Consider the following 14,066-nt stretch of genomic DNA (forward strand, 5'->3'; position numbering starts at 1 on the left):
AGATGGCAAAGGGAGAGAAGACAACTGGCTGAATTAAAGTAAACATGGGAAATGGGGAGAAGCAAAAAAACAAATGGAAGAAGGACAGTTTATAGACAGGACGAATGTGGCGAGGAAAGTGACAGGACACAGAACAGCGGGAGACATTTCAAAATGAATGGATGAACTATTCATGGAAATGATATTATAATGATAATCAAACTTGTTTCTGACTGGCAGTTCAAGAAAAAAAAGAATGAGAATAACATCAATCCATGACAGGCATCTTTTACATAAGAAATACTAAAGAAATTCAAAATGACAGCCATTTTTAAGTTAAATATAAAAGTAAACGTTCAAGGGCGCCCTCTAGAGGTGCAAACCTGCTACAATGTCAGATTTATTCCAAAGCCAGCTTTGGTCGACAAAAGGTGTAAAAGTGTCCATCTCTATGTAAGTCCTACAACAAAGTGATCATGGGGTATCTAGTGAGGCTGGCTAGTGTCCATCAGAACATCACGGCTCACAGTTTCCTCTCACCTTGGGGTTGCTTGTCATCGCTGGGTTCGGCTGGGTCTGACAGCTCTGGCTAGAGTTTGACCGAGTGGGGGAAGCTGCTCTGGAAGAGGGTCGTGACCTCCGACCCCTGTACCTGAAGCTAGCCATCACCTGCGTGGTGCCTTCAGGAAGGATAAACTTCTCACGAAGCTCCATGTTGGTTCTCCCTTTGGCTGGTAACAGTAACACACGCAGAGTGTCAGGGTCCCTCTGGGAGCTGCACGTCCCACCCAGCTGCAAACATCACTTTTCACATCTGTGACTGCTGCCTGCTTCATAAGAAAGCAGATCTGCTCAAGTGAGCCTCAGATCAGTGGACACAGTCAGAGTTTGGGACAGGAAGCCAACAGCACAATGTGAATGAAAGGCATGCATTTTCACATCACCATGTTGACAGGAAATGGATCCACATCCCCTTCGCCGGGACACTAAAACACACCACGTCTGTAAAACTATCATACAACCACTCTGGCCTAGACCCACACGGAAGAGTGATGAACCATGTGATGGTCCCACAGAGTTCCCCCAAGTGTCAATATGACCCCAAGCTGACTGCATAACCAAGAAATCCTCTGGGGGGAAGCAATTAAGGAATCATTGGTCCTATAGTTGCCCTGCGATGGGCTGGCCCCCCGTCCTGGGTTGTTCCCTGCCTCGTGCCCGTTGCTTCTGGGATATGCTCCGGACCCCCCGCGACCCAGTAGGATAAGCGGGTTGGACAATGGATGGATGGATGGTCCTATAGTTTCTGACAAAAAATATTTAATTACTAACATTTCAATTTGTCAAACAGGAATTCTCTGGCACCATTTTAGCAAATGTTCCTGCATTCACATTCTAACTTGGGCATCACACCTAATCCAGTGTGGGTGACAGTGGGAAGCCCAGTGTCTGAAGCGATGGGGATGTGTTTTCAGCATTACATTCTGCACTTTAAATTTCCCAGCAACCTTCCCCTGCTATATGATGTCACCTGTGATGTTTTACTGAATTATGCACTCAAATGTACTACAAGAAGCCCAGCTACTACAACAGACGGGCTGCCAGGCCCCAGCATCGCAGGATACACCCCTCTGTTCTATGTCAGACTCTAAAATCCTGCTCAGGGAAGCAAATCTCCCTGCGTTGGAGGAAAAGGCAGATTCGGAAGCTGCCCTGGGTGGGGCTTACAGCCAGTCTGCATTCTATTGGCTGCTGACGATGGCCCTGAGAGCAAAGCGGGGCCGTGAGAGCAGGTGCAAGTCAGCGGCATGCAAACAGCTCATCAAAAGCACTGCAAAAGCCATGAGATAAGTGAGCCAATCAGAGAAGCCTACAAGGCAGTATGCCTTTAAGGGAGTATGCCTTTAAGGGAGTATACCTTTAAGGGAGTATACCTTTAAGGTGAACACACACGCGCACACACACAAACTCACAGGCACAAGCAGATGCACACATACCACCAGGATGGAACAAGGAGAGAAAGTGTGAGAGTTGCCAACCTATGGGGCTCTGAGTAATCGAAGAGTTTGACTCCGAGCGTAACATTTTACTCCCGTGGTGATGAACTAGAAGAAATGGTTGCAGGGTTTGTCACGGAGAGAAGCAGTAGAAATGTTTAGCAGGAAAAAAAGGAAAAAACACAAACAGAAAATACAGGAGAGAGATAGAGAAACTTAATAGACACAAGACTGCAAAGCTTACACATTCAGCCAACTGCAGGGTGTGGGAGTCAGCCCCCCCCCCCCCCGCTACACACAAACACCACAGTCACACAGTACGTGCTGTGCTTTAACACGCTATGAGCCTTACACGCCTGGCAACATGTGAACATGTCAGTGGATGCTCTCCGTGTTCTGCAATCCCCCCCACCTGTTGTCCCGGTTCTGTGAGCTCTGCCCCACACCCACGGCGTATTTTACCTCTGCAAGGATCATTCTTCACAAGAAACTCATCCAGGGCCATCCAGCCACCGCCGACCCGCACCATCACCGTGCTGCGCAGGATCCGCACCAGTCGCAGCTGCTGCGAGTCGCCGAACTGGGGGGGGGGGGGGGGGTACAGGTCAGAGCAGATAGGACGAGCCATCTGGCATAATGACTGTGCAAGAGCCAATCGTGCAACTTGAGAAAACTAAATTACTGAAGCAATCAGTGACGTGCACAAATTTAAACAAGCACAAAATTCCAATATATTCAAAGAGAATTTTTAATTATGAATAATTTTGAAAAGCATTGTCATCTTGTGTGAAATTTTTCTTGTGGTGATGAGTCAATCAGAATTAAAATGAAAAACAAAAACACAGATTTAATTTCCTAAATTGCTGGGCTGGTTTCTCTCTCTTGTTGCACAGTTCTGGCCATTGGCTGGTGACACAGGCAGAGACATAGTGTCACATTCCCAGAGACACAAATGGAGGGTCAATCCAACTGGACAGAACTTCTCAGGATGGGCTGATTGCGGATGTCATTTCACTGTGACCTAAGTGCTGTATGAGCAGACTGTCCGCTGTCCCCTTACTGGCTGGGCCTCAAGCCCCTATCTTAAGCTACCTTGGTAAAACAATGTAGATCTAAGGCAGGAAAAGATGCTACTCATATGCTGCACACTGTACATCTGTTTCACTAAACTGTTCATATATCACAGAATTTGCATACAGTCGCCCCTCCAGCCAAAAATGTATAAACTATACCAAAAAATCACATGACCAACCAATCATATAACCAAAAGCTTATTTTTGGGAAAAAAATGAAAAGAAACAGATCTGAGGGACCTACATAACTTGGCTGGAGTACGCCGACTTGGTCTTAACAACCAGCCTCACTCACGCGTAAGCTGGCCTGCGACCGTGGAACGTCATGTTTCTCACAGCAATGTTTAAACTTTCCAGTGCCGTTAATTTTGCATTTTTAATAATGGACCCAAGTATTAATCTCAAATTTTTCACATTTGTGGGGGAGCATGAATATGAAGGGGTGACTGTATATATAGATTTTTTTCCTTTGGCCACTAGGGGGTGTAACACGCCAGACTAATGTAAAATGTTTTGGCCAATCTGAATGCTGGGGTGTTACTGGTTAAGAGTTTATACAGTACAGGGGGAACATGGCCAAATTGGGCGACACGCTCTGCTGGTAAGTCAGCCAGTTGGATGTGGCCATGGAGAGCAATATCACACATCACACAACAGTTATGGACTCATGCTTTCTCCCTTAAAAAAAAACAACGAACAAAAGTCTCCTGTAGGTCGACAACAAGAACAAGGCTGCACTCTGTCACTACCAACCACCATATTCAAAACTGATGTGTTGACAACAATGTGGTCCACAGCATCTAAGCTCCAATGGGAAATGAGGAAACGAAATGGGGGATGGCTCCTATGGTCTTATTAACCAATCACAGTGTCACACTCAACACCACCACATCTCAATGACCTTCTAGTGGACATCTGTCATTAAAACAGCCTCTTTCTGGGTTTTCCCCACACTTGTCTTACATACGAGTCAAGTAATGATTTAATGTCATGAATCTGGTGAATCAGATAAATTTGGTGATCAGATAAAGGGGGATGTTTTTTGGAGAATGATCTGGAAGGAGAGTCACATCAAATGCTGAAAAATGACCATTTACCAGTATACAGCTTTCCAAAACGGCAACGTGAAGCTGTGGGGATACATTTTGACTGTCCCTGTTTGTTATAGTCTCATCGGCGATTAAAGGGTCATGTAAGCAGTGTACAAGACCAAACTGTTAAAAGAATTGTTTCAGCACTTAGCGTCAGAGTGGGTCACATGACACAAATGTAAGGAATTAAAAAAACACAACACAGGTCACAAAATTCAGCGTTCATCAAATCCCCATAAACTCCTAAGAGCGTTCAGTAGAGCAGAACTTCAGAAAGCAGGTGGCCCATGAGAGTATGGTTTATGAAGCCTGGATGTCAGCATACACTGGGGTCAATACCAATTAGTTTAAACAAAAACACGGGAGCAGAAGCAAGAGAATAGGAAACAAAAGCAAACATAAAATCCTCTGTCAAGCTGTGAAAGAAAAAACACAGGCATGCTTGCAGGACTGAGGAGACCAGCAGAGTGACTTCAGTGCCAAATCAGGGCAGATGAGCAGCACACCCATGGAGGGAGCACACAGTGATGGCCCAAAAAGCCCCAGCCCTAAACCCAGGGGAGGACTAAAGAGTGAGCTGGAAAATGGGAACCCGGAAACATGCAGTATTTATCATCACTAAGCGGGGGGCCATAGGGGACCTTCAGTAAGTCGCATACAGAAGCACTGGGATCATTTACCAGTTATCACGATGGCAGTGCTAACGAGAAAATGCTCAATCTCCCCATCCGTTTCCCTTCTTCTAACCCGGATGGTTAGAAGAAGCACCCTCATACTGCACTAAACACCAGTGTTGTCATTGTGAGTGACAACATCCGAAAGCTTATAGGGAAATACTTTGTGCTTTGCTCCCAAGTCCAAGCCTGACCCTGCCCTTCTCTTCTCCACTGACGCCACCCCATTGTGGGTGCCAACTGCCTATTGTGCAGATAGGACAAATGGCACATGACACACCCCTGCCCCTCCCACTCCAGCACCTGCATTTGGCTTTTCCCACACTTAGGCTGGCCAGACAGGACCAACAGGCACTATGTCTGAAAAAATGGACTGGGAGCCTATCGGCCCGGGATCAAGGAGCATATTGGGCCGGGAGCCAGGAGCCTATCGGCCTGGGATCAAGGAGCATATTGGGCCAGGAGCCAGGAGCCTATCGGCCTGGGATCAAGGAACATATTGGGCCGGGAGCCAGGAGCCTATCGGCCTGGCATCAAGGAGCATATTGGGCCAGGAGCAGGGAGCCTATCGGGCTGGGATCAAAAAGCATATCGGGCCAGGATCAAGGACCATATTGGGCTGGGATCAAGGAGTATATGGGCCAGGAGCAGGGAGCCAACCGGGCAGAGAGCAGAACACCTATGGGGCAGGGAGCCTATCGGGCCTGGGGCGGGGAGCCTATCGGGCTGGGAGCAGGGGGGCCTATTGGGCCAGGAGTGGGGAGCCTATCAGGCCGGGATCAAGGAGCATATTGGGTTGGGAGCCAGGAGCCTATTGGCCCAGGATCAAGGAGCATATTGGGCCGGGATCAAGGAGTATATCGGGCCAGGAGCAGGGAGCCAACCAGGCAGAAAGTAGAGCACCTATGGGGCAGGGAGCCTATTGGGCTGGGAGCAGGGAACCTATGGGGCCTGGAGCGGGTTGCCTATCGGGCCGGGAGCGGGGAGCCTATCGGGCCAGGAGCTGGGAGCCTATTGGGCTGGGAGCAGGGAACCTATGGGGCCTGGAGCGGGTTGCCTATCGGGCCGGGAGCGGGGTGCCTATCGGGCCGGGAGCGGGGTACCTATCGGGCAGAGAGAACCTATTGCGCAGGGAACAGGGAGCCTAGGCCTAGTGTGCCTATCCACAATAAGTCTATCGACTTATCAATTCAGAACGGCTCACTGACAAGTATGACAAGCTTCAGATGTTAATAGAGCAGAAAAGTAAATAAAACAGAAAATGTGATTAAATTAAGCCCAGTATTGCATCACAGATAAAAAAGAAGGGGCTATACCTGATTTCCGAGGTAGAACTGCAGATGACAGGGACAATAAAAAAGAAAGAATCCATTAGTTTCCCGCACAGCACACTTAGGAACACTTGTACTTGCAGTACCAGGTCTTCTCTTAGTGAGATTAAAACATGTACCGAGGTGAGAGATCACTATGAATGTGATCTGCAAGATTCATACGAGCTGCAACAGCGTTGTCAGCATGCTAACATGCTAAGTGAACTTAGCTCTCACACTGTCCAAGGGACCATGTGTCCTTACAGCACATAGATGATGTATGAGGTCATGCCGCTTGGCAGAGAGGGAGGAGCGCCACAGAGGTCCGTCTCGGGATACATTTAACAGAGAGGGACGCAGGGAAAATGGCCAAGTTTCCACTGCTCGAGCTGCCGTCCCGTTTCCTCCCTAGACCCCTCTCTTCATCATCGGGCTCAAAATGAGTGACCCCCCCCTATATTTCTGCAAGCTGCATTCTTTAGATGTTGAGTCAGTGAGCTTGCGAATCACCCGCCAGAGAGACGCCGGGGGCACCTTGGAGAAATGGGCCCCCAGTGGACTCATCTTCCGGAAATCATTACATGTTCCCAGAAGGTGCCTCTGACACACAATCAACTGAGACGGACAAGGCTGTCGGACCAACGCCGGTATCTTACCCGATACTTGTTTGCACCGATTTGTTCCACCTGGAATCGTTTAGGACATTTACATTTTGCGACTTGCCGTGTCACCTGTGGGGAGGAGGGGGACAAAATATATAAGTGAAGTAGGAAATCTTTGTCATGTCAAGAATTTCTTTAGGCAAGCTAAGCTAAACACCTCATCTTCGATTTTGTCAGCATCAGTGAGCGGTTTGTACGCGTCCTTGTTGGGATGCAGGGCAGCCACGAACTCATAGTAGTCGATGTAGCCATCGCCGTCGCGGTCAAAAATGTCCGCTACTGCGCTCATTTCAAGTCGACTGGTGGGGAACTCTGGAGGTGTGAATGGCAGAAACACTGTGGTCAGCCTTGGGTTTCTCAGAACTGCTAGTACAGGGTGTTCCACCTTAACTTGTGCACTCTTAAACCACACACCTGCAAACAATCTAATTTGGTATAGTCGTCTATTTCACCTGAAACACATAAACAATTACCAGACTAATACTCTTAAGTAGGTTGCCTAGCCTTAACTGTCTCATTCTTAAAGATGGAAGCCAAAAGACAGGCCATCATTGATCTTGCTCGTGCCGGGAGATCTCCTAAGCAGATTGCAAGTGCCTTAAACTTACACAGAAACACTGTACAGGGAGTCAGGAGATGTGAAGAAAAGGTCTACTGGCTCACGTAGAAGTGTTCGAAGCAAAGACATCATTAGGAAGGTGAAAAACCGAATAAACACCAACCCATGGCGCTCAATATGCAAGATGACAAAGGATGTGGGTGTGAGCACTACGTCAATGCATCGCATAGTGAAAGAAGACCTTGGTGCCACTTCTAGGGCCATCACCAGCACCCACCTAATAACTGAAGATTCCAGAAAGAAAAGGGTAGATAGGGCGAAACTTCTCTTGCATGATGTTAAACACTCATCTGGCAGAGTCATCCTCTTCAGTGATGAAAAATTGTTTTGTGTTGATCGGGGTCTCAACCATAGAAACAACCGTTATATTTCATCAGATGCAGTAAAGGATGTCCCTGATTGTGTGAAACATGTTTCCAAGACAAAAAACCCTGCCAAAGTCATGGTACTAAGGGTTGTTGCATCCAATGGCAAAAAGTGTCCGCCTGTGTTCATTCCACAAAATGAGAGGGTGAATGCTGATGCCTATATCAAGATGTTGACAAAGCATGTGCTACCTTGGATTCAAAGGACCTTTCCCGATGGAAATTATGTATGGCAGCAAGATGGTGCACCCTGTCATACGGCAAGGAAGACCCAAGAATTTTTGCAGCAGAACATGACCAACTTCTGGGGTAAGGACATGTGGCCTCCCAACTCAATCCCCTGGACTATAGTATCTGGGCATACATGGAGCAGGAGGCCTGCAAGAAACCACATTCATCAGTGCAAGCTCTGAGGGCATCCATCACCAGAACTTGGAGCAAAATGGATGAGGCATATGTAAGAAAGACGTGCCAGAGTTTTCGTCATAGGCTAGAGAGTGTAATTGAAAAAACGGATGGAATTATTGAATAACGTGTTACATAACTATAAACAATAACCTGTAACATTAAAAGTGTGATTTCAATGTTTCTGTTGTTTTATTTACTCTTACTTTCTGAATAAAGTGGTTGCACAAGTTAAGGTGGAACACCCTGTACTTCTGGTTTCTGACCAGCACTAGAAAACTTACTAGAGGAGAGGATGCCTTCGATGAATTCCTGCCTGGTGACCTTGCCGTCCTGGTCCTTGTCAATGCGACGGAAGAAGTCCATGACGCGTGACTTCTTGTGGTTCATCCACCTCATGTAGCGTTTCCGCCATACGTCAAAGTCAAAGTTGGCAAACTCCTTCAGCTAGAAAAACATCCAGGAATTGTGTTTATATTTCAGCAATTTGGTGAAACTCCCATGAAAAAAAGTGTCACCAACATGTTACTTTTTATTCCCTGCAAACCATTCCTCCTCAATCCAACTCTCCTTTTGGTCAGTGAACACTGTATTTCATTTCCTTGTCTAGTGTCTGCGTGCTGGCGGCAGGTCACATGATGCTGTGCAGAAGTGGAGGTTAGCCCCTTGGGACCGGCAATCCCGCCGGCGGGATCTGACAGAAATTTCGCAAAACCGTTTAAATAACTCCGCGAGTTTTTGTCATATACACATTTTAAAAATACTCTCAGAAACCTTGGACGGTCTACTTTTCAAATATATATAGGTAGAAACTAAATATATTTTTACAGCTTCGTGATACGAATTGAAAGAACAAGAGTGACTGACTTAAGCGTCTGCGTCTCGAAGCGGCTCTGATCGCCCACCCACTTGCAAATCGCGCTATTCGCATGATAATAACATGATAATCCGACAGTTAGTATTGGGTAAAGAAATATGTGAATACGCCCATTGTGACCGAAATAAACAAGAGCACATGTCTGGGTAGTGTTTACACTGATCGGCTACAATATAGCACACGGATACGTCTCTGCCGCTGAAACTTTCCGCCAGTGTTGCCACTTTCAGCAGCGAAGCTCATACCTGTGTTCATAGCTCAGTGGGCTAAGCCTGTGTGCCTGCAATCACGTGGTCGCCGATTCAAACGCAGCGTATTTAGAACGTGAATAGCGATCTTCCGCTGAGAGCGGTCCCAAACGCTCCCGACGCAAGTAAAACCAAGAAAGGTGACACGATTTGCTTTTTTGCCTATTTAACCTAATTTTAAAAACGTTAATACTTCTGACAATGGAAGTTTTGAAAAGAAGACAGATAAGGGATTTTTTTTCATGATTCTACATAATGATTTCAACGAGATATAAACTGAAATACACGAGAAAGATACGCGGTCGATGATGCCCTCGTCCCCAGAGCGTCAATAATAGTCACTGCATCATATTTATCGCTTTCTATATTTATATAGTCACAGTTTTTCATTTTTCATTCCATCTATCAATAAACTGTGAAAGGGATTTTATTGTTGCTACTTTTCTTGCGTTTCAAACTGCCTTTCCAAAGTGATGGGTGTGGGGTGCAGTGACATTCCAGACTGATGGGCCATTGACAGTATGCAAACTACTACAGGTGTGAGGACACCTATCTCATCAATATTCATTGTGAAGACCACTGACTTTGAGAAAAAGAGTGTCACTCCAAAGTTCTAACGCTTTAGTAATCAAACTACATAAAATTTCAGAATGTCACTTTCACCTATGTGTAGCCAACCCCTGTGTCTATAAGCTTCAGAGCTCAAAAGTCTTACCTAGAAATGTCTATAATGTGATCTTTTACAATTTCTCAGCATGTCTGAAAATAGGTTTTTGAAAAGTATATGTTTAAAGTTGATTTTAACAAAAAATAGAATAACAACATTCTAAGAGGTCTCAGATTATTGGTGCTGAGTTTGTGCTGAATAAAAGCAAATGTATCAATTTGGGATAAATGTTTTTTAGATAGGTGAAATATTTTAAAATGTCAAGGCATGTCAGACTACCTCGAAAGTGGAAAAAAGGCCTCAGGCCCCAGGGGGTTAATGTCCATTCAGCTACTGGATCATCAGCTAATAAACACTGGCTTGTCCATATGTTTGACTGCAAATTGCGATCTACCACTGCAGTGATGGCAAAATGATAACATAACCCAGACTGAAAAAGTGCTTTAGATCTGAGAATCTCTCAGACCTATAAAGACCAGCTCAAAACAAGCACTTACACATAGGAAAGACTAAAACTTGATCAGTAGTATGCAGATATCACTCTACACAATCCCCTAATGGAAGCTCCATGAGGGGCTCTAAGGAGACCAGCTAACCATGACATCACTTGAGGATGTAACACACACCTCCTCCAGCCTGTCCAAGGCATCATTGAGTTTCCGTCGTCGGTCCAGCGCCAACAGCCACACTTGCTGCCATTTGCTGACCAGGAGATTAACTCTGGGATTCTTGGTCTCAATTTGGGTCTGAGAGGCTGATGGGTACATCCCTTGGGTGGGAGAACGCTTTCCTGAGATAAAAGGGAAAAAGAGCCATTGCAATCAAAAGGTGAAAGTTCCAGTCTCTACAGACAGAATTATGGCATGATTCCTAATGTCGGCTGTTCAGCATCCACATCCAGCCAGCTGCAGACTCACTTCCAGTGCGACCTTTATCCAGGATCGGAATTTGGGACTGGATTGGCGTTTCTGCCTTCCTCTTATGTGTCTTCGTAATTTTGTCCACATCTGGCTGCTTCCGAGTCATTTCCTCCATAAACGTCTAACAGACAGAGAACAGGGACATTTTTAGACAAAACAGACTACGTAAGGTCTCAGTAGTAACATTTCGGTAATTTGATTTAGCTCTAGCTGGATCTATGGTCCAAATAATGAATGTACATGTAAGGAAAATGACTCTGTAATCAGAATAAATGAGAAAATTAGGACAATCTGCACAATGAGCATACAGGTGTCCAAAATGTTCTCATCTCAATCTCTGGTGCAGCAAGCAGATTTCTGGAATGTTCCAGATAAAAAGCAGACTCACTTGATGCTCTGCGATGAGCGCCTTGACCTCCTCAATCTCCTGAGGGAGCGGCTCCTTGTCCTTCTCACTGAGTGTGGTCTCAGCCCACTGCAGCCATCCCAGAAGCTTCTCCAGAAGCTCCTGGGTGGCGAGCAGCTCACTGAGGGCACTTCCTAACCTCTGCTGGTGCTGCCTCGCCCAGGCCTGGACCTGGTGGTCCACAACAAACCAGGAGAGGATGGTCCATTTCATAGGCACTAATTACCAAAGACTCACTCCTTATTCCGATCAGTCTCACAAAAATCATAATTTTTGCAACACTGAGGTGTTCAAAAAACATCTTCATGGTTATTGTGCCACTCTTGAAATAATTATACCCAGACAAACACACAACAGTGACTCTCATTCAGTGATGGATGAGGGGGCTGTAACTCCCCACACCAAACTCTGCAGTAACACCCCTCGGGGTGATCGCATGCTGCTACCGACCTCCTCAAATCGTGCTTTAATGATGGTGTTCCAGTGTTTGATGGTGGTGATGGAGTCTGGGTGACAGATGGCCAGGATGGCTTCCCCCATGCCCGCTGCTTTGGTCAGTGCCACACGCTTCTCCTCCAGCTTTTTCATGAACTCCTGCAGCATAACAAGACGTGCCTCCCATTACCCATTGGCAGTGTCTGTGGTCAAGGTCAGTTGGCCAAGGCACCATTCTTCTAGCTAATCCATGTCAAATTATTCTAAAATGAATAATACATGCAAGTGGAGCAGAAAATTTAGATTCAAACATGAGATCATTCTCACAGAAGACTTAATATTGTAGGAACAGCCTAAACTTGGTAAAAGAACATTGAGGGAAAAGCGAGTTTGAAAAATCCTTGTATGGCAATATGTATAGCCAACAAAACCGGCTGTTTTTTTTTTTTATCTGTTGATCTAAAAATACACATTTTTAAAAACAATACCACAATTCTTTCTTGATCCTAACCTATATCTGTTGGTAGAGGTTTGTTCAATGACACAAAGGCTAATGTAAGGCATCCCATTCAGTGCTTGGTGCCTGGTTCTATACTGATGAGTCCTGTCGGCTTTTTGGTTTAACACGGTACCTGTAAGCACCCACGTTGGGAGGGCATACGGGTTAAAGATGACCATACAGTGCCACTATGGCACTATAACGGGCTTCATTAGCCATGGCCTTTTTACGGTGGAACTGAAACGGCGGACACTCACCTTGTGCTGCTCGATTAGTGAGAGGAGAGCTTCTTGGTCATCAGGAAGGGTGCCATGGAAACGCAGACTCTGCTCCGCCTCAGCCAGCCACTCCAGGAGGATGTGGACCGTGGAGTGGAACTCCTCTGCCTGAAGGGTGAGGTGAACCCCATGGAACAAAAGGGTCACACAGAGGTCACAAAGAGGTCACAGAGAGGTCAGCATCATAAATGCGGAGTGGAACACTTCTGCCTAGGGGGATGGGACCATGGAACAAAGAGGTCATGCAGGGATTGTACAAGGGTCATACAGAATCTATCAAACATGCATTTGTGTTAGTATACGCATACCCCATAGCAATGCCTGAAGCATTTACAAATCAGGGCTAAAAAAAGGGGCTGAAACATGAGGGGCAGGGACGGTAGAAGGCCATGGGGGGCACACACCTGGCATAGTGCCTGTTCCAGCCGCGTCTGCTTAGACACAGAGAGCGTGCAGACTGTCTCCCAGCGGGTGCTCAGCTCCTGCATCTGCACTTTGACCCATGAGGAGTCGTCATGGCTGCCCTCGATGAGCTCGCGGGCCGAGCGCTTCAGGGCCTGCACGCTGCCTGTACGCTTGCCCAGCTCCTTCTGGAACACCTGCTCAGGGAGGGGGGACACGGCTCATTTGAAAGGCCAGTGCGACACATGCAGCCGAATATGACCCCCGTGAGGAATGCAGATGCTGGCAGTATGATGACAGACATTTATACTACACTTCCATACAAAACACAAACAAGAAATGAGGGGACAGCTCATCATCTCAGCTAGTGTGGCTGAGCGGGTCAGAACCCAGTGCTTGCAAGCCAAGCTCAGTGTGAAAATCTATTCCCGGGCAGTTACTCAGAAATTCCATCATCGTGCCATTAGCGTCACGGTTGTTAGCAACCGTAATTCTGACAAACACACTTTGAAGACAAAGAACAATGCACCATCTGTAACTTCATTAAACCTTCGATGCGGCTTGGAGACGCTAAAAATAACAATGTAAACAGCGAAGCTGTGCTCCAAACATCACTCAGTAAGGAGCATCACGTGGCAATGCCAGACCACACTCTCGTTATCCTCCCTGGAAAGGCTTAATTACCGACGTGTTGCTCTTAATCCAAGCTGCTGTCGAGACATAAAGCACATGCTTCCAGTGCAAAAAGTGAGGCCAGGCGTCATGCGCTTCACTTCGAAGTACGAAGAAATACGCCGAACTGTAACAGCAGACTAGCAGTGTGCCCGGTTCAGAAGGGGGTGACGTTGACTGCCAGGGTGACGGCTGGGGGTGACCACGGGTGAGACGCACCTTGTGGCTGTCGATGAGGTTCAGCACGAGGTCGATGTCTCCATGTACAGGCTGATCTTCTGCCAACTGGGGCTCCACTTTATAGAGCCAGTCAATCAGGGCCTGGAGGGCATCAGTGAACTGGCCAGAGAAGAGCAAGGCCTCCTCCAGTTTGTTCTGTCTGCAAGGAGGTACACAAATGAGAAGATTAATGCTGCTCTTCATAGGATCTGACCCCCGAACCATCAGCAGGTCGTGTTTACCACCAGACTTCTGATAGAAGCATCAC

At 46.7% G+C, this 14,066-nt stretch overlaps 1 protein-coding gene across 11 annotated transcripts in view; it reads right to left on the bottom strand.

Moving 5' to 3' along the window:
• The window catches only part of dst (dystonin), a 134,870-nt gene that overhangs the window by 3,329 nt on the left and 117,475 nt on the right, over positions 1–14,066 (bottom strand). For 8 of the 11 annotated variants that reach the window (XM_072709340.1, XM_072709338.1, XM_023795236.2 and 5 more), the window contains 14 exons: positions 13,799–13,958; positions 12,910–13,104; positions 12,485–12,613; positions 11,744–11,887; positions 11,276–11,464; positions 10,885–11,008; positions 10,594–10,757; positions 8,460–8,622; positions 6,944–7,098; positions 6,781–6,855; positions 6,131–6,148; positions 2,439–2,556; positions 1,977–2,084; positions 520–710 (listed from right to left, as the gene is read on the bottom strand). In XM_072709340.1, the coding sequence (XP_072565441.1) occupies positions 520–710; positions 1,977–2,084; positions 2,439–2,556; positions 6,131–6,148; positions 6,781–6,855; positions 6,944–7,098; positions 8,460–8,622; positions 10,594–10,757; positions 10,885–11,008; positions 11,276–11,464; positions 11,744–11,887; positions 12,485–12,613; positions 12,910–13,104; positions 13,799–13,958 (1,933 nt within the window). The remainder of the gene's footprint in view (positions 1–519; positions 711–1,976; positions 2,085–2,438; positions 2,557–6,130; positions 6,149–6,780; positions 6,856–6,943; positions 7,099–8,459; positions 8,623–10,593; positions 10,758–10,884; positions 11,009–11,275; positions 11,465–11,743; positions 11,888–12,484; positions 12,614–12,909; positions 13,105–13,798; positions 13,959–14,066) is intronic. The other 3 variants (XM_072709348.1, XM_072709346.1, XM_072709347.1) reach the window with 2 other exon arrangements.

This window comes from Paramormyrops kingsleyae, chromosome 3 (genome assembly GCF_048594095.1).
Source record: "Paramormyrops kingsleyae isolate MSU_618 chromosome 3, PKINGS_0.4, whole genome shotgun sequence".
Taxonomy (NCBI): domain Eukaryota; kingdom Metazoa; phylum Chordata; class Actinopteri; order Osteoglossiformes; family Mormyridae; genus Paramormyrops; species Paramormyrops kingsleyae.